The 27,789-nt window shown below is 43.8% G+C and overlaps 1 protein-coding gene and 1 long non-coding RNA gene across 3 annotated transcripts in view; one reads left to right on the top strand and one right to left on the bottom strand.

Annotated features, from left to right (window-relative positions):
• The window catches only part of LOC141476819 (potassium/sodium hyperpolarization-activated cyclic nucleotide-gated channel 1-like), a 191,094-nt gene that overhangs the window by 25,535 nt on the left and 137,770 nt on the right, over window positions 1-27,789 (bottom strand). Inside the window, 7 exon segments of the mRNA XM_074165608.1 lie at window positions 1,864-1,868; window positions 2,203-2,236; window positions 3,640-3,656; window positions 15,653-15,697; window positions 17,433-17,458; window positions 18,239-18,261; window positions 18,863-19,081. Of these exon segments, the coding sequence (XP_074021709.1) occupies window positions 1,864-1,868; window positions 2,203-2,236; window positions 3,640-3,656; window positions 15,653-15,697; window positions 17,433-17,458; window positions 18,239-18,261; window positions 18,863-19,081 (369 nt within the window).
• LOC141476560 (uncharacterized) lies at window positions 4,808-14,165 on the top strand. Of its 2 annotated transcripts, none has more exons than XR_012463672.1 (3): window positions 4,808-5,054; window positions 10,223-10,446; window positions 11,695-14,165. It is a non-coding gene; the product is annotated as an uncharacterized lncRNA (long non-coding RNA). The 2 variants fall into 2 exon arrangements; XR_012463673.1 differs by having other exon boundaries at window positions 4,808-5,277.

Raw genomic sequence — 27,789 nt, 5'->3', positions numbered from 1 at the left:
GTGTCCATCTGGTCGGGACCAGTTTCGCGGTTTGGGGTCCAGCCAGCCCAGCATTCTAAGCCAAAGGTAAAAGTACACGGTGAAGAAGACTATGAGCCTTCCTCCAGAAGACCCCGGCCCACAACCACTGGGCGACAGTACGCATGTGGCAAGGGGAGGAGACTTATGATCATGAGTTCCTAGGAATAATTAGAATAGTAATGCCTTTTCTTAGAATTAATTATAATAACCCAGCCCACATTAATGAATATGTATGCTTTTTATCATAAATAGATGCTTGTTTTACGAGCCAGTGTGCAAGCTAGGAGGAGAAATCCCCCTTGCACCCGGCGCCGCAATAAACATACCTGCTTTATAACTCTATTCGAGTTGTAGGGTTTGTTTCCGCGTGTCAGGTGCAATGGTCTACTTTATGCAAGAGATTGGTTAGGTAATTACACTGGCTCCTGCTTCTGGCTATTTTTTCAAATTGATATTAAATCATCAGATATTATAATTTTGCATGGGTTCAGTATTTCTGGACAAATGCTCCAATGCATCTCAAGACGTCACATTTACAGAGGCAGCTGCAAGGCTGTCCTAGCTGTGACCAGGGCATGACGGTGACCCACAGTGTTCTACTTCTATGATGGCATCTATAAGAGTTTTTTAGGACCTTTTCCCCAGAAGATTTTCAGATAAAGGTGGTGCTTTTAGTTAGATTGACTGGGAAAAGCTGTTGCTAGAAAAAAGCAGACAAAGTTCTGGAAAGATCTGTTTGCTTTTTCCCACTAATCCAATTGAGCTAATAAAAAGTACTACTTCCATCTACAAATTGTGTCCTTCTTATGTGTAGGCTACCAAAGTCTGTTTATGGCTACATAGAAAAATTGTTTAGTTTCATTATGTCACGTCTACATACTACTGTAAAAATCTAGTGCATAACTTTAACAATGCATTTTTTTTTCTTAGTGTCCCTTCTTTACACTCTGTTTTCAAAGGATAAGAAACTAAATCAATGTCATGGCTATTGAAAGGAAGAAATCACCTTATTAAGAAAGCTACTTTTTCTCTTAGAAATATCTCACAAAAGGAAAATTACTGAGCAGGTGATACCATCATTTATGTCTAGAGCTACATTGGGAAACATAATTCTCTTTTCATCAGAACTTTGATATTTTGCCATTCTGTTAACATAGCTGGATATTGTGGGTGTGTGGGCTTTAGAAAACCTTGCTCTAGCCCCCGTGGCTATATATTATAAAGCCCAAGAATGCTGAGGTAACCTAAGTTTGACTTACAGACAAAGCACAAAACTTGATAAAACTCTGATCTCTAGGGCAAAGACAGTCCACATGATCCTAGTTGCCTTGAAAACAAATGGACAGCCTGTGTATTTACACTTTCAAAGCCCTCAGGTCCCCAAGACCTCCAGCATACCTGCATAGAGGTTTCCCAGATACAGAAAATTTTCCAGCCAGCTGTGAGATAAGACAAGCAAAAGGAGGCAGACAAAAGGAAGGGAGGAATAAATATGCTTTCCAGACAAATGTTGAATGAAATCCCCTGCTTGGATTCTGCCAGGACTGAGTGGAAGCAGGTTATTTTATGTTTTCTTGGCTTCGTTGATTAAATGTTGGCCTTCTGCATATTTTCTATCATTCCCTAGCTGGTTAGAATTTTCTATTCAACTACTTATATGCAATTTTAGGCTTCAGAATTATTATTGCCTTAAATTCAAATGCAGACAGGATAATCCTTATAAGAACCTATGGTTCAATCAAACCTCCAATCAAGTTAGTCTGATGAAGGATAGCCATCTTTTCCCAGCTGGGTAACTTATTTAGTTGAGCTTAAGGGAGAGCAGTTCTGTGCCTCTCATACTTCTCCTCTCTGGATCTTCCATTATATTTAGAAGATAAAACGAGAGCAAAAGAAAGAAGGAAGGAAAGAAAGAAAATAGACACTATCTATTGACCCTTTCATTCACCCAACTGTCCATCCATGCCTAAACTGGGCTATTTTTTTAAGGGAATTTAGCTTTTATCTTCTTGAATGTTCTGAAATGTTCTGCACCTCTTAATTTTGATTTCCAGCTGGGAAAGGGATGAGAAGCATCAAAATGAGAACAGAGATACAGGCAAAGTTTAAAGGCAGTCTGAACTGCGAGATAGCCAGTCTAATTTCAAAAGCCTGAGAAGTCCTGATAACTCAGATAAGTACTTAAAGTTTGTGCCAGTTGACCAACCTCTATTTCCTCTAGGTTTTCCCTTCTGAACCGTACTGCTGAAGAAATTTCCTGAATGCAACATGTTGGGGCCATGCAGAACATCTGGAAGATCGATCGGGACTGATTTTGGAGCCCTTCTGAGCATGTCGCAGATCAAGCAAAACTTGATCAGAAATAAGACTATATTGCTTTAAGAATAAGATTGTTTCGAGCTAGCCGGACAGAAGAAAAAAAAAGCATTGTGTGTATCCGTGAAGGTCAGGCTGGAAAACCACCTGGAGGAGTGTGTGTAGAGAGATGTGGCTGAAAACAGTCGCATTCTGTGAGAATGAGAGCACTCACCCTGTTTGGCAAGACAGCTCAGAAACTAGCTCTCTATATATAGCCTTGTGTATGTGAATAAAGGCTTCTGCTTCTCCTTTTGCTGCTGCTGCTTCTGCTTATAGAATACAATTGCGTCCTGACCAGTCATCGCCACAAATTGGTGCCCTGTGTGAGGCTCGTCTTTTTTGGCGACACACAACCTGATGGGTGAGTACAGAGTTTTTTTATTTCATGGCCACAATTCCTTGTAAAAAGGAACAGTAACACCTGTTGAACAGGAAAGTTACGGGGTTGTTGTTAGAAATGGGACAGACTGCATCGCATGAACATAAATTATACTTAAAGGTTTTGCAACAAATTTTGCACGCTGATGGCTATAATACTAGTGAGAAGCAATTATCTCAATTGTTATTACTAGTAAAGGAACATTGCAATTGGTTTCCATCTCAGGGTACCTTTGATAGCTCACAATGGGAAAATGTAGGAAAGTATTTACAAAATAGGAAAGAGCTGGGTTTTGATATCCCGGAATCGGCAGTAGTAACCTGGCATTTTTTATATTTGGCACTAGCTCAGTTAAAACCTAGTGAGGCTGTTGTAACTAAAGAAACTGAAGGCAAAAATGTTTATAAGGATGTTGAGACTTCCTCAAATGATCAAATTCCCGATAATCCCTTCGATCCTGGTTCAGTCGATCCAGAAACTGAACCTAACTTATATTCACCATTACCACCCCCACCCCCCGACAATTGAATATGCCGTTGTCAGAAAAGCGGCCTTTGCCAATCACCCCCACGGCACCTACAAACCCCTTTTTGGAAACAGAACCTGAAAAGCTTCCAGCAATGCAAAAGTGCAAGGAAGAAGCTTTAAAAAATGGGGATTTCTCTTTCACATTTCCAGTGATATATAAAGCTAATCACCCTCCCGCTCACGAAGGATTACCTTATCAAGTTTTCAAGGAACTTAAAAAATCTATAAATGAAAATGGGCTGCAGAGTTCATTTACAGTAGGCATTTTAGAAGTAGTAGGAAACGCTTATGTTATGTTACCATGGGATTGGAACATATGGAATCACCAGTGTCTCTTCTAATACTTGATACACTTCATCAACCAGTCGGACTAATTGGACAGATTGAGGATAATGCTAGGGTTTTTTACCTTGAATGGCTTTTCTTACCTAATACCTTGAGAAAGACTGTTTCTACCTTTTTGGATCTCCTTATCTGGCTGATAATGAAGGGTGGAACTCGTACCCAGGAACTAACAGGGCATGGTCCTGTTGATCTTTACCTACCTGTTACAGCACAAGAATATACCTTCCTATCTCAAAATTCTCTGCCATTTCAAATAGCATTGGCTGATTTTGTGGGCAATTACTATGGGCAAATTGGCAATTTTGTGGGCAGTTACTATGGCAACTGCAGACTTTGCCCCTTTGTCCCAAGGAAATTATATCTTCCATGCCTATTTCTGGGGCTCGCACTATATTTGTGGACGGGTCAGGGAAAACTGGAAAAGCTGCCGTTGCCTGGAAGACAGACATGCACTGGGAACATTCTGTAATGACTTTCTCTGGCTCAACACAGCTAGTGGAGCTTGGGGCGATACTGCACGCTTTACAGATTTTTCCAAAAGAACCTCTGAACATTGTTTGTGGTTCTGAATACGTGGTAAACTTAGTGATGAGAATTCCCTTTTCCTTTATTAAGGAAGTGGATAATAAAGTTCTTTTTCAGATGTTTTTGGCACTAAAGCAAATACTGGAAGGTAGACAAGATCCTTTGTTTATTACACATATTCGTTTGCATACCACCCTGCCGGGTCCTCTAACAGAGGGTAACGCAGTTGCCGATTCTCTCACTGCTGCAGTACTTAAATTGGACTTTGCCCGTGCATCGCATTCCTTTTTTCATCAGAATGCACAAGGCCTGAGTAAACAATTTCAAATTCCTTTAACACAGGCAAAAGACATAATCCGTGCCTGTCCCGAGTGCCAGCGCCTCACACTCTTGCCTGCTCAAACAGGGGTTAATCCTTGTGGCTTGCGATCTAATGGTATATGGCAGTCGGATGTAACTCATTATTCTCCTTTTGGGTGCTTGCAGTATGTTCATGTTTCTGTTGATACCTTTTCAGGCGCACTATGTGCCTCTGCGCATACTGAGGAGAAAGGGCGTGATATTCGCAGACATTGGACTCGTCGTTTCGCTATTTTGGGACTGCCCAAGGTCATTAAGACTGATAACAGCCCCGGGTACACTTCTCAAACTACCCGTTCCTTTTTACAGCAATGGGGTAGAGATCACAATTTTGGCATTCCACATAATCCCACAGGACAGGCCATTGTTGAACGTAGTCATGCTCTGTTAAAATGTATGCTTCAAAAACAAAAAAGGGGGAATATGTCACCCCAGGAACAATTAGATAATGCTGGTTTCACACTTAATTTTCTTAATTTCCTTGTCGGTCGGCGAGGCGGCAGCAGCAGCACCGGCAGCACCGGCGACGAGGACTGAGGTGAGCACGCGGGGAGGGTTGGATCGCACTGTACGGAGGGGTTTCCGAGCTCAGGGACCCCCCACTCACAGCCCGAGCCCCAGCCGGAACCCGGAAGTCCGCATCAGCCAATCAGGCGCGGAGGGGGCACGGCCGCGGGGATTTAAACGTGGTCAGAGCAGACACTCGGTCGGTCGGCGAGGCGGCGGCAGCAGCACCGGCAGCACCAGCGACGAGGACTGAGGTGAGCACGCAGGGAGGGTTGGATCGCGCTGTACGGAGGGGTTTCCGAGCTCAGGGACCCCCCACTCACAGCCCGAGCCCCAGCCGGAACCCGGAAGTCCGCATCAGCCAATCAGGCGCGGAGTGGGCGCAGCCGCGGGGATTTAAACGCGGTCAGAGCAGACACTCGGTCGGTTGGCGAGGCGGCGGCAGCCGACCGGTCTGGCAGGCGGCGCGCGACACACAGAAAAAAAAAAAAAGTAGTTGTCGCGATGGAGGGAAGACAGGGTCACTCAATATGAGTGATCAGCAAGCTTCGTTTATTGAATAGTACAGCCGTCTTTTATGCTTCGTTATAATTAGCTAATACATATTCTGCAATATACCTTTCTGATTGGCCTGTCCTCCAAACTTCAACCCCGCCCTTAGTTCCTTCTTTACAGTTACTTTCATCCTCTTTTCCCATGCCTGAGCAGTTGCAATCTCCCTGTTATCATACAACAATTACAGTCAAGGACAGGGTGTCCTTGCCAGCTCAGCAGTTACGGGGGCTGAATCTGATGTTTCTCAAGTTCTTGCTCGGCCAGCTGGATCATGTCTACGCGACCCTTCTCAGCTAGCCAGTCTCCCACAAGTAGTCACTTGGCAGAAGAGATTTTTTGAATCATGGTTGGAACTCGGCCAAAGGCTATTAAAAAAACTGTGGGTACCCAAACTGAGGCCCCACACAAACATGCAGGCACCCAGGCAACTGGCTGCAGTGAGTGCTGGAACCTTGCAACAGAGGGTGGCAGAGACACCACCTGTGTTAGGTGTGAGCAGATCAGCGACCTGCTTAACATGGTGGCTGAACTAAGGGAAGAAGTCAATAGACTAAGATCCATAAGGGAATGCAAACAAGAACTAGATGTGTGGTATCAGGCACTGCAGACCCCTGTAGCAGAGGGAGGTGACCCAAGGAAGAAGGAGGAATGGATACAAGTGCCTGTTAGAAGAGGCAAGGGAAAACCCTCACAGCCCCCCTCTTCTCTCCATTTACCCCTGCACAACAAGTATGGGGCACTGGAGGTTGAGGGTGAGGCAAATGAGAAGGTAGAAGAAGCACCATCTGGGGAGTCACCTAAAGCAAATCAGTCCCCCCCTCGCATCAGAACCTCTACACTACAAAAAAAGAGGAAGGTTATTGTTATTGGTGACTCCCTTCTGAAGGGAACAGAGGGTCCCATATGTCGGCCGGATCCTTCCCACAGGGAAGTCTGCTGCCTCCCTGGGGCCCGGGTCAGAGACGTTACCAGAAGGCTGCCAAGTCTGGTACAGCCCTCTGACTACTATCCGTTAGTAGTTATTCAGGTGGGTAGCGATGAAGTCAACACTGGAAATTCAAAAACAATCAAAAAGGACTTTAAGACACTGGGGAAACTGGTTGAGGGATCAGGGGCACAGATAATTTTCTCGTCAGTACCCTTAGTCGCAGGTAGGAATACCGAGAGGAAAAAAAAATATGCATGATTAACAAGTGGCTCAGAAACTGGTGCCACCAACAAAATTTTGGGTTTTTTAATCTTGGGGAACTTTATACGGCACCAGGTCTCCTAGCAACGGATGGAATACATCTGTCTCAGAGGGGGAAAAAGATACTGGCATGTGAATTGGCAGGGCTTGTTGAAAGGGCTTTAAACTAGGCTCGAAGGGGGAAGGGGTTAAACACAAGTCCAGCAGAAATAAGCCTAAGGAGAGCCTTCAGCCTGCCATCTCACTTGAAGTGGGAGATGCTGTAAATACTGTAACAAAGGCATGGTCTTGCAGAGAGGGACCGAGATCCCCTGAGACAATAGGGGACAGAAGTGTATTTGGCACAAAACATGTTGGGGGATCAGTGGAGTGCCCCTCTAAGAAGGAGACACAGCCAGCAGACCGACTAAAGTGTCTCTACACCAATGCACACAGCATGGGAAACAAACAGGAAGAGTTGGAAGCCATACTGCTACAGGAAAGCTACGACATAGTAGCAATTACGGAAACTTGGTGGGACGAGTCCTACGACTGGAGTGTGGCCATTGATGGCTACAAACTATTCAGAAGGAACAGGAGAGGAAGAAGGGGTGGAGGTGTTGCCCTCTATGTGAAGAAATGGCTAGAGTGTGAAGAGTTGTTGCTAAAGAATAGCCATGAGCAGGTCGAAAGCTTCTGGGTAGGAATTAGAGATCAGGACAACAAAGGGAACCTTGTGGTAGGAGTCTACTACAGGCCCCCTGACCAGGCAGAGCCTGTCGACGATGCCTTCTTACTCCAGCTGGAAGAGGCATCACGATCACAGGCTCTCATCCTGCTGGGTGACTTTAACCACCCTGACATCTGTTGGAAAAGCAACACGGCTGGCTGCAGGCACTCCAGGAAGCTTCTAGAGTGCCTAGACGACAACTTCTTGAGACAAGAAATCACCAGCCCTACTCGAGGAGATGCATTGTTGGACCTGTTGGTCACAAATGCAAGTGAGGCCATCAGGGATATCAAAGTTGAAGGCAGTCTGGGCTGCAGTGATCATGCTCTAGTGCAGTTCACTCTCTTAAGAAGTTTGAAGCCCAAGAGGAACACCGTCAGGATGCTAAATTTTAAGAAAGCGAACTTCCAACTCTTCAAGGAGTTAGTAAATAGGACCCCATGGGAAACTGCCCTTAGGGACAAGGGAGCGGAACAAAGCTGGCAGATCTTTAAGGATGCTCTCCATAGAGCACAAAAGATCTCAATCCCAACATGTAGGAAATTGGGTAAGGAAGGCAAGAAACCACCATGGTTGAGCCGGGACCTGCTGGTCAAACTAAGGGGTAAGATGGGGCTACACAGGAAATGGAAGAAGGGACAGGCAACCTGGGAAGAGTATAGGGATGTTGCCCGGCTGTGTAGGGATGAGGTCAGGGAGGCCAAGGCACAGCTAGAATTGGACTTGGCAAGGGACATAAAGAAAAACAAGAAAGGCTTCTACAGGTACATTAACCAGAAAAGGAAGGTTAAAGAAAATGTACCCCCCCCTAATGAGCAGCAATGGGGAACTTGTATCAACGGAGGAGGAGAAGGCGGAAGTTCTCAATAATTTTTTTGCCTCAGTCTTCACTGGCAACCCCTCTCCTCCTAGCTCTTGTGTTGATGGCCCACAAGTTGAGGATCCAGGTGACAAAGTCCATCCCACTATAACTGAAGGCATGGTACGTGATCACCTAAGGAATCTAAAGATATACAAGTCCATGGGACCTGATGAAATCCATCCCAGAGTCCTGAAGGAACTGGCTGATGAAGTTGCAAAGCCACTTTCCATGATATTCGAAAAGTCATGGCAGTCAGGTGAAGTCCCTGCAGACTGGAAGAAAGGAAACATCACACCCATTTTTAAAAAGGGAAGAAAGGAGGACCCTGGGAACTACCGACCTGTCAGCCTCACCTCTGTGCCTGGGAAGATCATGGAGCAGATCCTTCTGGACGCCATGCTTGGGCACATGGAGGACAGGGGGATGATTCAGGACAGCCAACATGGCTTTACTAGGGGCAAGTCCTGCCTGACTAACCTAGTGGCCTTCTATGATGAAGTGACTAGGTCAGTAGACAAGGGGCGACCTATGGATGTGATCTATCTGGACTTCTGTAAGGCCTTTGACACGGTTCCTCACAACATCCTGCTTGCCAAATTGGAGGGATATGGATTTGATGGGTGGATGGTTCGGTGGATAAGGAATTGGCTGAATGGTCGCACCCAGAGGGTGGTACTCAATGGCTTTAAGTCCAGATGGAGAACAGTGACAAGTGGTGTCCCTCAAGGGTCCGTCCTGGGACCAGTACTGTTTAACATTTTTATCAAAGACATAGACAGAGGGATTGAGAGCACCATCAGCAAGTTTGCAGATGACACCAAGCTGTGTGGTGTTGTCGATACACCAGAGGGACGGGGTGTCATTCAGAGGGACCTGGACAGGCTGGAGAGGTGGGCCCAGTTGAACCTCATGAGGTTCAACAAAAGCAAGTGCAGGATTCTGCACCTGGGAAGAAACAATCCTTAGTATAAATACAGACTGGGGGATGAGGTATTAGAAAGCAGCCCTGAGGAAAGGGACTTGGGGGTGCTGATGGACGAGAAGCTGGACATGAGCAGGCAATGTGCTCTCTCAGCCCAGAAGGCCAATCACATCCTGGGCTGCATCAAAAGAAGTGTTGCCAGCAGATCCAGAGAGGTGATTCTGCCACTTTACTCTGCTCTGGTGAGACCTCACCTGGAGTACTGTGTGCAGGTCTGGAGCCCTCAATATAGAAAGGACATGGACCTGATGGAGCGGGTCCAGAGGAGGGCCACCAAAATGATCAGGGGGCTGGAGCACCTCTCCTATGAGGACAGACTGAGGGAGCTGGGGTTGTTCAGCTTGGAGAAAAGGAGGCTCCGGGGAGACCTAATAGCAGCCTTCCAGTACCTGAGGGGGGCCTACAGGAAGGCTGGGGAGGGTCTGTTTACAAAGGCCTGCAGTGACAGGATGAGGGGCAATGGTTTTAAGTTGGAGAAGGGGAGATTTAGATTGGATATTAGGAAAAAGTTCTTTACCATGAGGGTGGTGGAACACTGGAACAGGTTGCCCAGGGAGGTGGTTGAGGCCCCTTCCCTTGAGATATTCAAGGTGAAGCTCGACGAGGCCCTGGGCAACCTGGTCTATTTGGGGGTGTCCCTGCTGACTGCGGGGAGGTCGGACTAGATGACCTTTGGAGGTCCCTTCCGGCCTGGACCAATCTATGAATCTATGAATCTATTAATATGTCGTCATCTCTGGGGCGACTGACGAGTGCCATGGAAAGGCATTTTGCAATACCAGAAGGTTTCATAAAACGCCCAGAAGTTCTATACAGAGACCCTTTGTCTGCTATTTCCTGGAATGGGCCAGTGGAATTGATAATGTGGGGGAGAGGGTATGCGTGTGTTCTTCTTCCAACAGGGCCACGTTGGCTTCCTGCTCGGCACGTCAAGCCCTATCATGAGCTGGACAACCGTCACAGAGAACCCTATACCACAGATGGAGACGATGGATCTGAACAAGGACAAGAGAACTCAGAAACGGAAGAGACTGTAGAGACGACCCAATCACATGGGGAAAATTAAAACAACTACAACAACATGCAAGTACCATGATGGCAACTGTGGGTGCACCCCCAACCCCAGGTAACACCTTTTTGGCCTACCTAGCTATCATTAGCAGCAACAGTACAGTAAGAGTTGTTTTGTTGTTGCACTTGATAAGCTGCATTGCGAATGTTCAGCATCTTTATTGGGCACATGTTGTAGATCCCCCTTTGTTTAAACCCATAACATGGTGGGATCCTGAAGTTCCGATATCTAATAACGACAGCAAATGGATAGGGGGAACATGGCTTCCACCAGCAGGTTTTTTAGAAAAAGGAAAGGATTGGATTGATAGTAATGAATTTAATAACACTGTCGGTCCTTTCTTTACCAAAATCTAGTGCATGGCTGCACCTTTTTTCACAAGGCATGTGGCTCATGGTGTATATAGTAAAAAAGGTTGTGTTTATAGTTTAGGTGTAACTCACATTCACAATAACTCTGTTATGATTTGTACCTCTCACCCTTATGTATTTGTAGCATCAGCACATGTTACTATTTCACAAATCAATCACACTTTCCAGGTAAACTTGACTAAGCCTTACTGTTTTAGTTGTCTTTCTCATGAGAATATTTCTGCGTATAATCTATCTGTGATATTACCAATGAGACGCTGAGCTGAAGTATGGTTCCCAGTAAATTTAACACGGGACTGGGAAGGAGAATCAGGACTCAGCCAATTAGCACGCATCTTAAAGCAACAGTAGACTAGAAGCAAGAGATGTATAGGTTGGCTTATAGCTTTTATTATATCTGCAATCATTATATTAGCCACTGCAGCCGTAGCAACCACAGCATTGACTAAATCTGTACAGACTGCTCATGAAGTAGCTTCTGCATTAAGCAATGTAACACGAGATCTTGCTATGCAGACAAGTATTGATCAGCAAATTTTGGCCCGTTTAGAAGCGGTGGTAATTTGGTTAGGGGATAGGCAGAGTGCTCTAACCACACGCACATGATTGCACTGTGATTGGGAATATACAGAGAAGAATTTATGTGTTACTCCCCTGCAGTGGAATCAAAGTTTTTATGAGTGGCATCAAATTAAGCAACATATACTAGGAGCCTTCTCGACTAATGTTAACGGGATGGTTCAAGATCTAAACATAGCCTTACAAGGACAATAATTGATGGAATTACAAAAATTGGCACAGAAAAATGTTTTAGATGAGTTATCGGACAGTGTAAAATGGTTAAATCCAAAAAATTGGTTTACAGGCCTTAATCTGAGAATATGGATTTTCGTGGGGTTTTGTTGCACTTGTGCTGTTTTTATTCTTGCAGCTATCAGTGTCATCTGGGGAATGGCGCATGGCCTCTGAAGAACCGAAGTCAAAGTACTCGCCGCCCTCGCTGTGAACCCTATCTTCATAAACATAAAAGGGGGAAATGTTGGGGCCATGCAGAACATTTGGAAGATCAATCGGGACTGATTTTGGAGCCCTTCTGAGCATGTCGCAGATCAAGCAAAGCTTGATCAGAAATAAGACTATATTGCTTTAAGAATAAGATTGTTTTGAGCTGGCTGGACAGAAGAAATAAAAAACATTGTGTGTGTCTGTGAAGGTCAGGCTGGAAAACTACCTGGAGGAGTATGTGTAGAGAGATGTGGCTGAAAACAGCTGCATTCTGTGAGAATGAGAGTGCTCACCCTGTTTGGCAAAACAGCTCAGAAACTAGCTCTATATCTATAGCTTTGTGTATGTGAATAAAGTGTGGTGCTTGTGCTTCTGCTTTTGCTGCTGCTTCTGCTTATTGCATACGATTGCGTCCTGATCAAACATCGCCGCAGAGTATAGCAATAGGACAAGGAGTAATGGTTTTAAACTGAATGAGGGGATATTTAGATGAAATATTAGAAAGAAATTCTTTATTGTGAGGGTGGTGAGGCACTGGAACAGGTTGCCTAGAGAAGTTGTGGAAGCCCCATCCCTGGAGGTGTTCAAGACCAGGCTGGATGGGGCTTTGAGCAACCTGGTCTAGTGGGAGGTGTCCCTGCCCAGGGAAGAGTATTTGGAACTAGATGATCTTTAAGGTCCCTCCCAGTTCTAACCATTCTATGATTTTAGCCAAAATGGAGCTGTGAGAAGCAGATTTGAAAAGCCAGTGCAAGACCTCGTGCTGCAAAATCTAAAGCCATCTTCCTCCCTGTCGTGGTTTTGGCTGAATTTACCAAAACCGGACCGGCAGATGGCCCTTCCCCCCCCTTCCCCCCCCTAAAAGAGGAGAGAGGAGGAGAAAGAGATAAGGAGATTCAGAAGTTTAGAATGAACTAAACTACTTTAATGAAAAATTAATATTAAAATAAAAATAAAGAAGAAAATAATGAAATAGGTACAATATATACAAAACCGTATCAAGCTCCCAGGATGTCAGTTACATCACCGGCAGGCACCGGGGAAGTCCCAGACTGGACTCGGTGACGAATGGGAACTGGATTCCAGCCCTGGAGTCAGGAACACACGGATCGGGATCAAAGGCAGATGAACAGACAGAGTCCTCTCTGGACGTCGGCCATCGCAGGAAGGGGGCTGACCCTTTGATCCCTCAGCCTTTATACTGAGCATGGGGCAGATGGGATGGAATACCCTAGTTGGTCAGGTTTGGGTCACCTCTCCTGTCCGCTCCTCCCCACCGATGTGACCCCTCTACGTTTTTTCCGTTTCCGACCCTCTAAGGGGGCAAATAACAAAATTGGCTGACCTTGGTTGTTATAGCAATAAGTATAAGCAAGGGCCTCCCTGCATACCATTCCTTGGCATGGAGCACAAACATTGGTCTTATCACTCTGAGAACGAGCAGTTTTCTCCACAATATGCCGTTAATTTCAGAGAGTTAGAGGAGGCCTAGCTAGGATGTAAAGTTACAGAACAGAAAATTGGTTCGGTTTTACTTCAAACCGGGACACTCCCTTAACCCTGTTATTCATTTGTAAACATTTTTTCGGATACTTAAAAAGAATATAAAAAATGATCAATCTTTGCTTCAAATCACAATGCTGTCTATGTAAAGATACCCAGCACCAATTAATAAGTTGATTTTAAATAATCTTTATATGCTATTATTGTTTTTTTCTGTAGAAAAGTTCTTTTAGATCCTTTCCTCCCTTTGAACTAGACTGATTTAACTGAAAATGTGCATAAATTAAGAGATAAGATAAAAGCAGAGTATAGGGCTAGGAGGAGATGTCCTTTGGGACATTTGAAGTCAATGTCAAGCCCAGAATTCTATCATATCTTTAATAATCATTTAGCATATCTTTCCAGGACTAGGACAGCACCTACTGTATAGAAAGAGTTGTATTTTTTTTTCCATTTCCTATGATATGCATATAGTTGAATTAAATATATATTATGCCTTTCTAATACTTGCAACTGGTAAAATTGCTTTGTCTTTTTTTCCTGTTTTTGAAACCTTGCATATCAGTTTGTTGTGACTTTGTTCCTGGATATTTTATGCCCACAACAGACTGGAAGAGTGGAAATATTAACCAGTCTTATTCAATGATATCCAGAGCATTAGGTGAACATCTTCCTATTAAAAACTGCCAACATCTAAAGGAAGAAGTAATTTTACTAATGATCTTTAGGTCCTTGTCAAGTGACTGTTCATTTGGCTCTTTTGTTTCATGCTAGTTTGTTACCAAATTCTGCATGTGCATTTCTGGTTGTTTCAAATAAATGTTGCCTTAGCAAAGGCAAATGTCTTTGAGATATGGTGACTTCCTAGATATAATAAAATGTCAAAGGAGTTATCACTTAAAATGACTTCTATTAACTGATGCATTCATCTTGGACTTATACCAAAGACTGGGGAGGAAGAGCGCTAAGATGCTATTGATTCATTGATGACTTCTGTCCTTTTATAAGGTAGAATGGTCTGTCAGACTTCCTTATTGAAAAGGGAATATGGATTGAGTATACCTGGCTTGGACACGTCTTTCTCCTCTGTCAGGCATTGGCATCAATGGTTTCAATGATGTATTTATTCATTCTGAGAGGTCTTTTTTTCTCTGAGAAGAGTTCCATTCACTTCAGCAGAAAAATCTCTGAAGCGTTCCTCAAAGTGACCAGAATGTACCAATGCGTCCTTTTTTTTGTAGCAATTCTTGGTATGTAATTTTATTGTTCACCTTCTACATTTGGCAGCTAATAATCACTGTTAATTTCCTCTGATAAGTTATGTCTTTGCCCCGTAACAGTAAACTCGTGGAACAATATTATTTTTTTTACCATACTTTGATTTCTTTCAGCATGCAATACTTGGCAGAGGTCAAGTTCTTAGACGGTGTTTGACATATTTGGCTTAATGAAAACTCTCTCTTGTCTTCCTGTGTTTATTTCTTCCATTTTGAATTATGCCTGTTCTAGTTCTGCATACCCTGAGCTTTGGAAGGATCTAAATGAGGAAGATATGGTGATTTCAGCAATTATGTCACTTCTAGCTGCTTTCAGTGTGAGAAGGACCAGAACTCTCCTTCCATTAGTTGCATTCCACAGATACATTTATGAAATATCATTTTAGCTACAGCAGGAAAACCAGTCAGAAAACAAGGAGGATAAGATTTTTGGCATGATGTTACTCAGAGGAGAACATAACATCTTTCTTCAGCTCCACTATCATTCTATGTTGCCTAGCAATTCATGTTAATTCCAGTATTTTCTGTATCTCTTATGAAGAAAACAATGGAGCCAAGAACTACACAATCCTATATACATAAGACTAAAACCAGAAGTTCATCCTGGCATTTAAGCCCAAAAAATCCGAACAAGTCAGTCTCCTGATTTTTCCAAGTTTTGAATTCCAGGAGAAAAAAAAAAAAGCAATGCACTAGGCAAAAATAGATATTGCAGTATGTGGGAGACTGGCTAGCTGAGAAGGATCGCGTAGACATGATCCAGCTGGCTGAGCGGGAGCTTGGGAAACATCGGACTCAGCTCCTGTAACTGCTGAGCTGGCAAGGACACCCTGTCCTTGACTGTAACTGTTGTACGATAACAGGGAGATTGCAGCTGCTCAGGCATGGGAAAAGAGGATGAAAGTAACTGTAAAGAAGGAACTAAGGGCGGGGTTGAAGTTTGGAGGACAGGCCAATCAGAAAGATGTATTGCAGAATATGTATTAGCTAATTATAACGAAGCATAAAAGACGGCTGTACTATTCAATAAACGAAGCTTGCTGATCACTCATATTGAGTGACCCTGTCTTCCCTCCGTCGCGACAGCAGTATATATATTAAAACTCTGAAACCTGTGGCTGAAGATTTGATTTATTTTTTTTCTCAAGTCTCAGTTAAGTGAAATATAAGCTATTTTTATCTGTCAATAATATAGAAAATATGCTGACAAAATGAATAGCACAAATTGGTCTTTGAAATGCCCATTTATCCAGTTTGCAGGATAAAGAAAAATATACAATATTCATTAGCAGTATATAGTAATGGTTTATAATTCTTAGGCTATAAACAAAGATTTATTTCAAAATATATGATTAAACTATGATAAAGCAATGGACAAGAATATACAAACATGTCAGTATAGTTGTTATTGCTGATACATATGATTTCAGGGTCTCAGAAATCAGTAGGAAGAAATTCTTTAATCAAGACATCCTTTAGCTCTAGCCCATGATAACTGGCATACAAATGGCTGTCAGAAAGACAGAGAAACATGCAATTTCTGGCTCATTTCTTTAATTCCTGATTGTCAATGCCATGTTATGCTTTTGCCTCTGATGTCAGGAAACGAATAAGAAGTAAAAACAAAAAGAAGAATGAAAATGTTCAGAACTGCAGGAAGTGAAAAATGCCAGACACTTCGATACTAATGTTTAATAAAGTGTGTGCATAAAAAAACAGGAAAAAAAACCCCACAAAACAAGAAAAGCTTTGTTTGCTGTTGTCGTGGTTTTGGCTGAATTTACCAAAACCGGACTGACAGATGGCCCTTCCCCCCCCTTCTCCCCCCGCAAAAAGAGGAGAGAGGAGGAGAAAGAGATAAGGAGATTCAGAAGTTTAGAATGAACTAAACTACTTTAATGAAAAATTAATATTAAAATAAAAATAAAGAAGAAAATAATGAAATAGATACAATATATACAAAACCGTATCAAGCTCCCAGGATGACAGTCACATCACCGGCAGGCACTGGGGAAGTCCCAGACTGGACTCAGTGACAAATGGGAACTGGATTCCAGCTCTGGAGTCAGGAACACACGGATCGGGATCAAAGGCAGATGAACAGACAGAGTCCTCTCTGGACGTCGGCCATCGCAGGAAGGGGGCTGACCCTTTGATCCCTCAGCCTTTATACTGAGCATGGGGCAGATGGGATGGAATACCCCAGTTGGTCAGGTTTGGGTCACCTGTCCTGTCCACTCCTCCCCACCGATGTGACCCCTCTACGTTTTTTCCGTTTCCGACCCTCTAAGGGGGCAAATAACGAAATTGGCTGACCTTGGTTGTTACAGCAATAAGTATAAGCAAGGGCCTCCCTGGATACCATTCCTTGGCATGGAGCACAAACATTGGGCTTATCATTCTGAGAACGAGCAGTTTTCTCCACAATATGCCGTTAACTTCAGAGAGTTAGAGGAGGCCTAGCTAGGATGTAAAGTTACAGAACAGAAAATTGGTTCGGTTTTACTTCAAACCGGGACAGCTGTTATGTGAAAACATGAGAAATGCAATGCCACTTGACTGCTGCCAGGTTTTAATTTACACCAAAACCACAAATGAAATGGGCTTTACTTAACACAGTTTGAAATATATGAATATTTTTACACATGTACTATATTTCTGATGCTCAAACACTGTGATATCATGCTGCATCCAGGAAGGTCTGAGGATAATGATTAAGACAAGATTTCAGGTGGATGGCGAACACTTCTGCTGATTTCATACATCTGTTTATGTGTATATGTTGATCCTGACCTCTCATCCTCACTTATGTTTTAAGATAACATTGTATGGACTTTCTTGCTTTCAAACTTGTTTTAAACAGCTGTGAGATTAATGTGTCAGCCACTGGGTAATTTTTCTGTTGCTAGACTTGTAGCTCATCCTTTACCTCTCCCTGTCTCTCATATATTGACACCATGGTCTTTTTGCAACTTGAGCTTGACAAAACTGAATGTAAACTCTCTTTCTCCCACACACTCTTGTCTTCCTCTCTCTTTGCCTGCCTGCAAAGAAAACGCTCCAATCCATCCTACTCAGATTTTTTTTTACTTTTCCCTTTTTCTTGCCCAGCAAACAGGCAATTCCTTTTCATCTTCAGCACATGCCAGGGTCACCCTCTCCTCTACTTAATCTCTGCCAGGTTTCTCCCCCAGGCTTGTATTCCATCACACCAGAATTTCTGACTAATTTGCCTTTCTGGACTTTCTTATGGACATATGCCAAATACTATTGCTCAGGCTGTGGTTTTTATTTGCTGATTTGAACTCTCTGACTTCACTACCTTGCTCAGCTGACCTCTCTCCTGGCATGGCCTCTCCAGTTCTCCATTTACTATAATAACCAATTTTGGCTTCTTTTAAGCACCTCAGTAACTTCATATCCTTATTGTCCCTTGCTGAGGTTCATTTTGATCCTTTCTTCCTTACACCACCATTCCTTGCCTCATCACCTGGTTTAATAGCTTCACCCATATTTGCCTCTGCCTTTTATTATACAAGTGACAGTGTTAATTAGTGCATTTTTGTGCTCCTTTCAGAAAGTTCCCACCCTGTACCTATTTATGCCTTTTTAATTCCAACCATACCTACAAGCAATCTAATAAGGATTTGAACAAACTTTTTCTTCCTGTTTCATAAAGAACTCTGCCACTAAATTCTCTCTACATTGCTATGCTTTGGCCACCATTCCTTTTGTCCTTGGAGAAGACCTAACAGGTCATGGAGGACAGTGTAAACAATACCATTATAAATCAAACAAAGACCTCTTCTGAGCACTTCTCTGAGGTAGTTCCAAAGAAAACTAATTGATTGGGTCCGGTCCTCATTTAAAGGCCATTCTTTTGACGTGTTCAAGTTTTTATCTAAATTGTGATCCAAAGGAGTAACAGGAAATTGTATAGACATACCCAAGGTACTGAGCATAAGGCCCTCATTCAGGCTACTTAGATCAAGTACCTACAGAGTATATAGCACAGGGGTATAAACATAGTCTGAACCAGGGGATGGAGTTTCCATAGAAGGTTTTACAGAGTTTAAAGCAAGTTTCACATCCAAGATTTAATTCAATATATGTGATGCACAGAACCATGTGTACCGTAAGGAATATGGGTTCATGCAGGAATATATTTAGCTCATGGCATGTTCTGAATTCAGTGAAATTTGCTGCAGGGTTCAGAGTCTATTACATTATTTCATGTAAAATTGTAAGGCTTTTTCCACATATAAAACATCTAATTAATCTATTTCAAAACTTAAAAAGTTAAATTAAAATTACCTTTTCTTGATATTGTCGCCGTGAGGAATCCAGAGACTGAATGAGGGCAGTGGCGTGACCAACAAACATGGCATAACAAGTAGCCCCCACAATCATACTCAACATGGTTATCCAGAGATCGGACATGCTGACAGGGGTGTGGGCTCCATAACCAATGCAGAGCATATGGCTCATGGCTTTGAAGAGTGCGTACGAGTACTGCTTTCCCCAGGAATCGTTCTGCAAGAAAAGAGACAAGTGACTGAGACAGCAAGCAGCTGACGGGAAAAATACATTTGTACCTGTATAGTGGGATCATAGATTACTGGCTCTGAAAGAGCAGTTTGGTTATGTATCCTCTGTGCATGTGTTCCTTCTAAATTAATTGTTAGATAAAGCATCAGAGATTCTACCAGATAGTACTTAGCACAGTGAGATGAAATAAAATTTACTATTTTTAATACATGATTGTATTCTTAAACATGGGTGTTAACCTAATTACAAGGAAACTAAAAGTCAATTTTATTTTACAGTCCATGGTGATAAGAGGAAATAACACTAATGGCAGGGCCATTGCTTGGCTTAAACTGTGTATCTATAGCCTAAAGCCATTGCCAAGGTGTTTAGGCAAAGAAAGGATGTGTTGAAACCATAAAGTGGTCACATCGGCCTCGATGGGAGATAAGGGAACAATTGGTATACAGAGTGATCATCTGGTTTCCCAACCCCGTGGCCTGGAGCAACACATTAACATTAAAAGCGAGAGGTACACAGCGAGGAAGACCTGGCCTTCATCCCCGAGACCCCGGCCCATGACCACTGACCACCGGGAAACACTGCACACGTGCAACGGGGAGGAGTTAAAGGCGGAGACTATGGAAATGATTTCTCGTAACTCATTGTAATAAAGACCGCCTTTTCGGGGAAAGGTTATGGATATGTATAGGCGCCCCTTGAATATGTAAGATCTGATTGTATAAATCCTAAGCTAACTGCCGCGGTGGGTGCGCACGATTTTGGTGGGGTGACCCCCCGTGCTGCCCGGCGCTGAATAAACATACCTACTTTACAACCCCACAGGTTGTGGAGTCTGCTTTCCGCACGTCAGTTTGGCGAGCCAGCCAGGAGGCACTCTGCTCGGCTGCGGGATCGACTGCGGAGCGGACACCCCTAGGCGCGCCCCGAGCACTTTCCTCGGAGGAGCCTCCACTCCCAGCCGCTCACCGCGGGAGTAGACAACAACCTCCTGAAGCCGCGGATAAACGGTATGTTTAAGGGGGGCCAGTAAGTCGTAGGGGACGCCCACGCTTGGCCGGGGCCGCCGGTAAATCGCGCAGAGACGTCTGGCGTGCGGCATAGTCCCCGTATGGAAGGAGGGTACCCTGTATGGAAGTAGGGGATTTGCTGACCGATAGAGCGGCCGCTAGCGATCTTGGGGGTAGATCGAGCAAATCCGAGGTCACCGCTGCATCCCAGTATCGGGAGCCAGGAAGGACCTGCTAATGACTGTATAAGAAGCAGGAGAAGGGTAAGCGGGCTTCTCAAAGTTGTGATACAAGTACTTGAATAATATTTGCAGCTGCTGGAGGGATACCAACTGGAGTAATGATTGTATGTTTTATTTGTAAATGCCCGGGTATTTTACGTTAAGAGCATTTGTGTGTGGATGCGTGTGTTTGAGAGACAGCACTGCTGTGAAGCGAGTGGGAGTCCCGATTTGCGGTTCCATGACTCCGCGAGGAACATGGCCAGAGACGGACAAAGCGCCTGAAACGTCTGTAAAAATTTGTAAATGTCTTGATATATGTAAGTTGGGCTGCTGTGGTGTTTAGTCAATCTTCTAAGTGTCGGGGGTCTGGCTGATCATCAAAGTGGCCGGACAGGGAGAGTCACTGCTTCGGTGGTTTGGGCTCGAACCTTGGGAATATTTAAATGAAGGAGGGGACTGGATAAGGAGGGGAGAGGGACGAATTTATTTAGGAGGAGTGTATTTAAGACCTGCCGGGCAGACAGTGGCCCTAGACTGGGAACAACCTGTCCCAGATACCTTTCTAAACCCCCAAATTGACAGACACGTGGGGGTGATTGCTTGTTTTGTGTGTGGGTTTACTAACAAATTACATGAAAATTGGCATTCGGCTTGGGTCCTGTTGAAATGTAAATCTTGTGAGAAAATTTGGTATTGTTTATCTAGGAGGCGGAGAGCTGAGTGTCCCAAATGCTCTCCTCTAATCCCACGGTTTTATGATTGGGAAAGGGCCCATCAAGAGTACGAAATAGTAAAGTTTATCTGTGGGAAGAAAACTTTAATCCCAGAAGATTGGGACGTTTGGGAAGAAGATTGGGAGAAGACTGTAAGGACCTGTGAGGAGAGGTTTGCGTGGAAATCGAAGCAAGGCACAATAGCTAACAAGAAACAATCTAAAGAGATGGGTAACACTCAGAATAAGGGTATTTTAAAGAAAAGCCCCCTCGGTTGTGTATTGGCACACTGGAAGGACATTGCTGGAACCGGGGGTACAGAGAATAAGAAGACTCTCATAAAATATTGCAATCAATGGTGGCCGATTTATAAGCTGGAAGATGGAGTTAAGTGGCCACTTTATGGGTCAATCGATTATAACACCATCCTGCAATTAATGTTGTTTTTAAGGAGGGAAGGAAAATGGGATGAAGTGTCATATGCAGACACGTTTTTCATGCTCCGAAATCACCCGGAGTGGCAAAGGGACTGTGGAATGTGCCGCCACAGGACCCTATGGTACTCGCCCTCGAGCGGGAAAATAACAAAGAACTTAAAGGTAAACTGAGGCAGTGTTGCTCGGCATGCAGTATTGGACAAAGGTGCACTAGAGTAAATAAAATGCACCGGGCATCAGAACAAGATCTAACTGATTTGCTTAAGCCTCCCCCTCGATCACAGGAACAGGATGTGGACTCGGGCGGAACCTCCACTCCCCCGGACAGCCCTGTATCCTCCCGTACTAGAAAAAGTCTACCCTAACAGTCTTACAGGCACCTCTCCGAGAGGCGGTAGGGCCAGATGGCGGGACGATGCTAATCAAGGTACCTTTTTCCACCACCGATTTAGAGGCATGGAAAAGGGTTGCCAAGGATTACAGGAATGATCCGGTAAGTGTAACCAAACATTTTACAGTTATTACAATTAATTTTAAAAACCGCAGGGGATTTGGCTGAGGATCATTATAAAACTACAGGAGGAGATGTTAAAGAATACCCCCCCTTCAAATGGGATGCAAACAGGTCTGTGGATATAGAAAACTGCAGGCATACCAGGGGTGGATTTCAAAAGGAATGGAGAGGGCCATTCCCAAAACCATAAATTGGTCAGCATTATATGCAATTAGACAAGGTCCTTCCGAGTCACCATCCGAATTCTTGGATCGACTAAGGGACGTAATGCACCGTAACACACCGCTGGATCCTGGGTCAGAGGTAGGAATACAACAACTAGTTTCTTTATTCTTAGGTCAGTCTACAGGAGATACTAGGCACAAGCTGCAAAAGCTGCAGAAGAAAGACTGACGGGGATCTGGGAAATCCACCCTAGCGGATCCACTGGTTATAATGAAGCTAGGGAAGGAGCAAAAGGAGGTGGAATTTCTGGTTGATACAGGGACAACGTATTCGGTTTTAAACCAAGCTCTGATGCCCCTGGGAAATGACTATATCATGGCAAAAGGGGCAACTGGCCAAAGTTGTGGCATATTTTTGTGAACCTCTGAGATATAAATTGGGAAAACAATGGGGTGTCCACAGATTCCTGTACATGCCCAACTCCCCGAAAGCACTTTTGGGGAGAGATTTGTTGGAACAATTGGGTGCAATAATTAAATTTAAAAAGGGAGTGATTACTCTGGAGGTAAATGACCAGCAGTATATCCAAATAATGAGTTTATCCCTAGCTAGTGTTCCCACAGAAGGAAAAATCAGCGAAGAAATCACGAACCAGGTATACCCCAGGGTATGGGCCACCGATGTGCCCAGGAAAGCAAAAATGCTCCACCTGTCGAGGTCAGACTCAAGGAAGGACGACAGCCGGTAAGAATCAAACAGTATCCCCTGAAGAAGGAGGACAGGGAGGGAATTCGGCCAGTAATAGAAAGATTCTTACAACTGGGGTTACTAAAGGAGTGTGAATCCAATTTTAACACTCCAATATTACCTGTCTGTAAACCCGACGGGTCATACCGGGTGGTCCAGGACCTCCGGGCTATAAATAAGATAACTGAGGACCTCTATCCGGTAGTGGCAAATCCATACACCTTGCTGACTGTATTGACACCTGAACTAACCTGGCTTACTGTTTTAGACCTGAAGGATGCCTTCTTTTGCCTCCCTCTCCATAAAGCCAGCCAGAAAATATTTGCATTTGAATGGGAAAATCCCAGAAGCGGACGTAAAACTCAGACGGTGTTACCACAAGGGTTCAAAAACATCCCTACTACATTTGGTAACCAACTCGCAAAAGGTCTTGAGTCCTGGGAAGCCCTGCCTGAGGAGGGGAAACTGTTACAATATGTGGACGATATCCTGATTGCCACCAAGACAAAGGACGCTTGTATGGCCTGGACGGTGAGTCTGCTAAACTTTTTGGGGCTCCAGGGATACCGGGTATCCAAGAAGAAGGCCCAAGTAATGCAGCGTAAGGTGATTTATCTGGGCTATGAAATCAGTGCTGCACAAAGGACTTTGGGACAGGCCTGAAAAGAGAGAGTGAAAGAGTTACGAACTTCCTCGGGATGACTGGGTGGTGCCGACTAAAACCCTGTAACACCTTGAAGGGACAGGCCTTTGAGTTGCAAAAAGGCCCTGATGTCGCCCCCAGCCTTAGGACTCCCAGATGTGAGTAAACTGTTTTTTCTTTTTTGTCACGAGAAGCAGGGGATTGCCCTGGGAATACTAGCACAAGATCTGGGCCCGTATCGACGAGCAGTTGCCTACTTTTGGACGCAACTGCAAAGGGTTGGCCTGCATGCTTGCGAGCGGTCGCAGCTGTAGTACTAAACATCCAGGCAGCCCAAAAATTCACCCTGGGCCAGAAAATGACTGTGTTGGTGTCCCATACAGTATTAGAAGTGAAAGGCGGACACTGGCTCTCCCCACAAAGATCCTTGAGATATCAGGCTATAATGGCAGAACAAGATGATGAGGAGATTGTAGTCACTAACATTGTCAATCCAGCCTCTTTCCTCAGTGGAAACACAGGAGAACCAGTGCATCACGACTGTCTGGAGGCCATTGCAGCAACATATTTGAGCCGTTCGGACCTGAGAGACAGTCCTATGGAAAACATGGAAAACTGGTTCACGGATGGAAGCAGCTATGTCCTAAGCGGTAAAAGGCATGCCGGATATGCCATTACCACCAGTCAGGAAGTAACAGAGTCAGGGCTTTTGCCCATGAATACCTCGGCACAGAAGGCAGAAATAATTGACAGACTCGAAATACACCTTTGGAGTCATACATGCTCATGGAGCAATCGGGAAGGAGAGAGGATTATTGAACTCACAGGGCAAAAACATCAAGCATGCAGAGGAGATCCTGAAACTGCTGGAGGTAGTCGAACTCCCTGAGAAAGTGGCGGTCATGCACATTAAGGCACACCAGAAAGTAAACTTGGAGTTGGAAAGAGTAAATGAGCTGGCGGACAGAGAGGCAAAACAGGTAGCCAAAGCAAAGGTAAAAACAGAAGGGGCTTTGATCCCTGACCGGTGAATTTCCCTAGAAGGTAAGCCAGAATATACCAAGGAAGATCAGAAGCTTATCACAGATCTAGAAGGATCATATAATGAGGAGGGATGGGCTCTCACCCCACAAGGGAAACTAATCGTTCCCTCTTATCTAGTATGGTCTCTGATAAGGGAAGAACATAGAAAGAGGCATTGGGGGGCAGAGGCACTATATAAACAACTAATTAGAGAAATTGTAGCTAGAAATTTATACTCCACTGTGAGACAAGTGACTCAGCAGTACGATCTTTGCCTCCAGACTAATCCCAAAAATACCCCTGGACCAGAAATGGGCTAAATTGGGAAGGGCAACGGGCCTGGGCAACAATGGCAGCAGAACTCCCAAGAAAAGGGGGGGTATCGATATTTATTAGTATTAACTGATACCTTTTCAGGTTGGCCAGAACGGACATTGCTCGAATTTGGCAACAGTCAAGGGTACTACACCAAGTATCTCAAGATGATGCTTTACTTGGTTTTTTCTGATCTTTGGAAAAATTAACCTCGTGGCTGCCTGAATTTGCTTGGTTGAAGCAGTTGTTTGTATTATTAATTACAATGATAGTCTTAGGGATTGCAATTTGCGCTTTACTTAGATGCTTTATGTGCTGTGCAAAAAGAACCACAAGTGATCACAAACTTTGGAAGAAGCATCAGCTTGACAAAAAGTCGAGTCAGGAAAATATTTTAAGAAATGCTTAGAGAAAGAAAACATGCTGTAGGAATAAGTAAAAGAATTTACTAATCTCTTAGAAAAGGGGGGATTGATAAGAGGAAATAACACTAATGGCAGGGCCATTGCTTGGCTTAAGCTGTGTATCTATAGCCTAAAGCCATTGCCAAGGTGTTTAGGCAAAGAAAGGATGTGTTGAAACCATAAAGTGGTCACATCGGCCTCGATGGGAGATAAGGGAACAATTGGTATACAGAGTGATCCTCTGGTTTCCCAACCCCGTGGCCTGGAGCAACACATTAACATTAAAAGCGAGAGGTACACAGCGAGGAAGACCTGGCCTTCATCCCCGAGACCCCGGCCCACGACCACCGACCACCGGGAAACACTGCGCATGTGCAGCTGGGGGGAGTTAAAGGCGGAGACTATGGAAATGATTTCTCGTAACTCATTGTAATAAAGACCGCCTTTTCGGGGAAAGGTTATGGATATGTATAGGCGCCCCTTGAATATGTAAGATCTGATTGTATAAATCCTAAGCTAACTGCCGTGGTGGGTGCGCACGATTTTGGTGGGGTGACCCCCCGTGCTGCCCGGCGCTGAATAAACATACCTACTTTACAACCCCACAGGTTGTGGAGTCTGCTTTCCACACGTCAATGGCAGTTGGATTAGAAAGAAATGAGCACACAGAGTTATCAAGCGCAAGAAGGTAGTATTTTGTTTTAATATACATGAACATAATATACATTAATATCCTATGGTCCCATTTCTTTCTTTTCAGAGTTGTCCATTTTAACACACAAACACATCATCTTATCAGTTGTTTCACTCCCCAAGGAGAGAAAAAGTGTTATTTGTTGTAATGTATGCTTATCCTGTTTTTCTTGTAATATTGTTTATACCAGAAACATCTCAATTCAAAAGAAGTCTGTTTATTCTGCAATTATAGCAAACCCATGTTCATAGCCATGATCTGTGAAACACAGCTCAGAATAAAAGGTGAATACCTGAGTCCTGCATTTCTGATATGTAGCTACCTCTTCCCATTCTCCCTGTGAGATTAGAAAGACCAATCAACTCACAAGCTTTTAAAATTGCAAAGGTGTTGTCAGTATCCTCCCTTTAGCTTTACATAGAGCCAGTGAAAGGGGTTGTTCCCAGAGAAAAGCAGACACTTTAACACATTCCAAAAAGCCCTGGGAGTCCTTGTCAAATTTTTCTATTTTCCTTGTCAAAGGAATGAAACGAGAACAGTTTTATAGCTGTTGATCATCCAGTGCCCAGGAAAACAAATTGTGCTTGGAGGCACACAGTGTACATGAGAAATCATAGTATTTACCACAAGGAACTGAGAATAATTTCAGAAATGACAATAAGCAGTTATCCAGTATAGACTCTAATATACAGGACCAAAAATAATAATCCTGTTAACATAAACAAATCTCCAAATTAGCAGTAGCATTTATATGTAAAATTTACATATGAAATATCAATATTTGTGCGTCTCTAACACCCATACAAGCTTTGCTCAAATACTCTTTTTTCTCAAAGAGCTTCAGGCTTGCTCTCTTGCCATTTAAATGCCAAGGTTACAAACTACTCGTGCTTTTCATCCATTCAAACACTTTTTCTAGACCTTATCAGCTAAAATAACTGGTAAAAGAAAATAAGCTAACAATTCTTGGATTGCAGATGACAAAATTGCTATTTATTCACTAATATTATAATTTACAAATTAATGGTCCTTTGTATGTACACTTGTTTCACTTTCTAAGTTAAAGCTTTTCAGATTTGTGATCTGTTTCTGTATTTACAAATGAAACTTTTGTGTTGTAGATACTGCTAAGATTAGGTTTTCAATGTTTGTACTAAAAAAAAAAAAAGCATTATATTAGATTAAAATTATACTGCTGGTAATCAGGTGGGTTTCACTTGGGGCTTGGGGAAGAGTGGCTGGAAAGCTGCCCAGCAGAAAAGGACCTGGGGGTGTTGGTGGACAGCCGGCTTAACATGAGCCAGCAGTGTGCCCAGGTGGCCAAGAAGGCCAAGGGCATCCTGGCCTGTATCAGGAATAGCATGGCCAGCAGGAGCAGGGAAGTGATCATGCCTCTGTGCTCAGCACTGGTGAGGCCTCACCTTGAGTACTGTGTTCAGTTCTTGTCCCCTCACTACAGGAAGGACATTGAGCTGCTGGAGCATGTCCAGAGGAGAGCCACCAAGCTGGTGAGGGGTCTGGAGAACAAGTCATATGGGGAGAGTGATGCCGTGAAAGATGAAATCAGGATGAAATAGTTGGGATGACTATTAAGCAGGTATCCTTTATTGCAGCGCTGGACGCACAGGGGATCGCTCCTCCAAATGTGCGTACCAGACAGAGTCAGTTTAACAACATATATGCACACCACACATACATATTCATACAAGGACTAATTAACATATTCATTAGTTTCCAGTAATTCATTACCATATGCTACTTCCCTCTTGGAGCCCCCCATTTGTCAGAGATAAGATAACATTGT

Source organism: Numenius arquata, chromosome W (assembly GCF_964106895.1).
Source record: "Numenius arquata chromosome W, bNumArq3.hap1.1, whole genome shotgun sequence".
In the NCBI taxonomy this organism is placed as follows: Eukaryota; Metazoa; Chordata; class Aves; order Charadriiformes; family Scolopacidae; genus Numenius; species Numenius arquata.
This window is presented reverse-complemented; position numbering and strand designations above follow the sequence as displayed.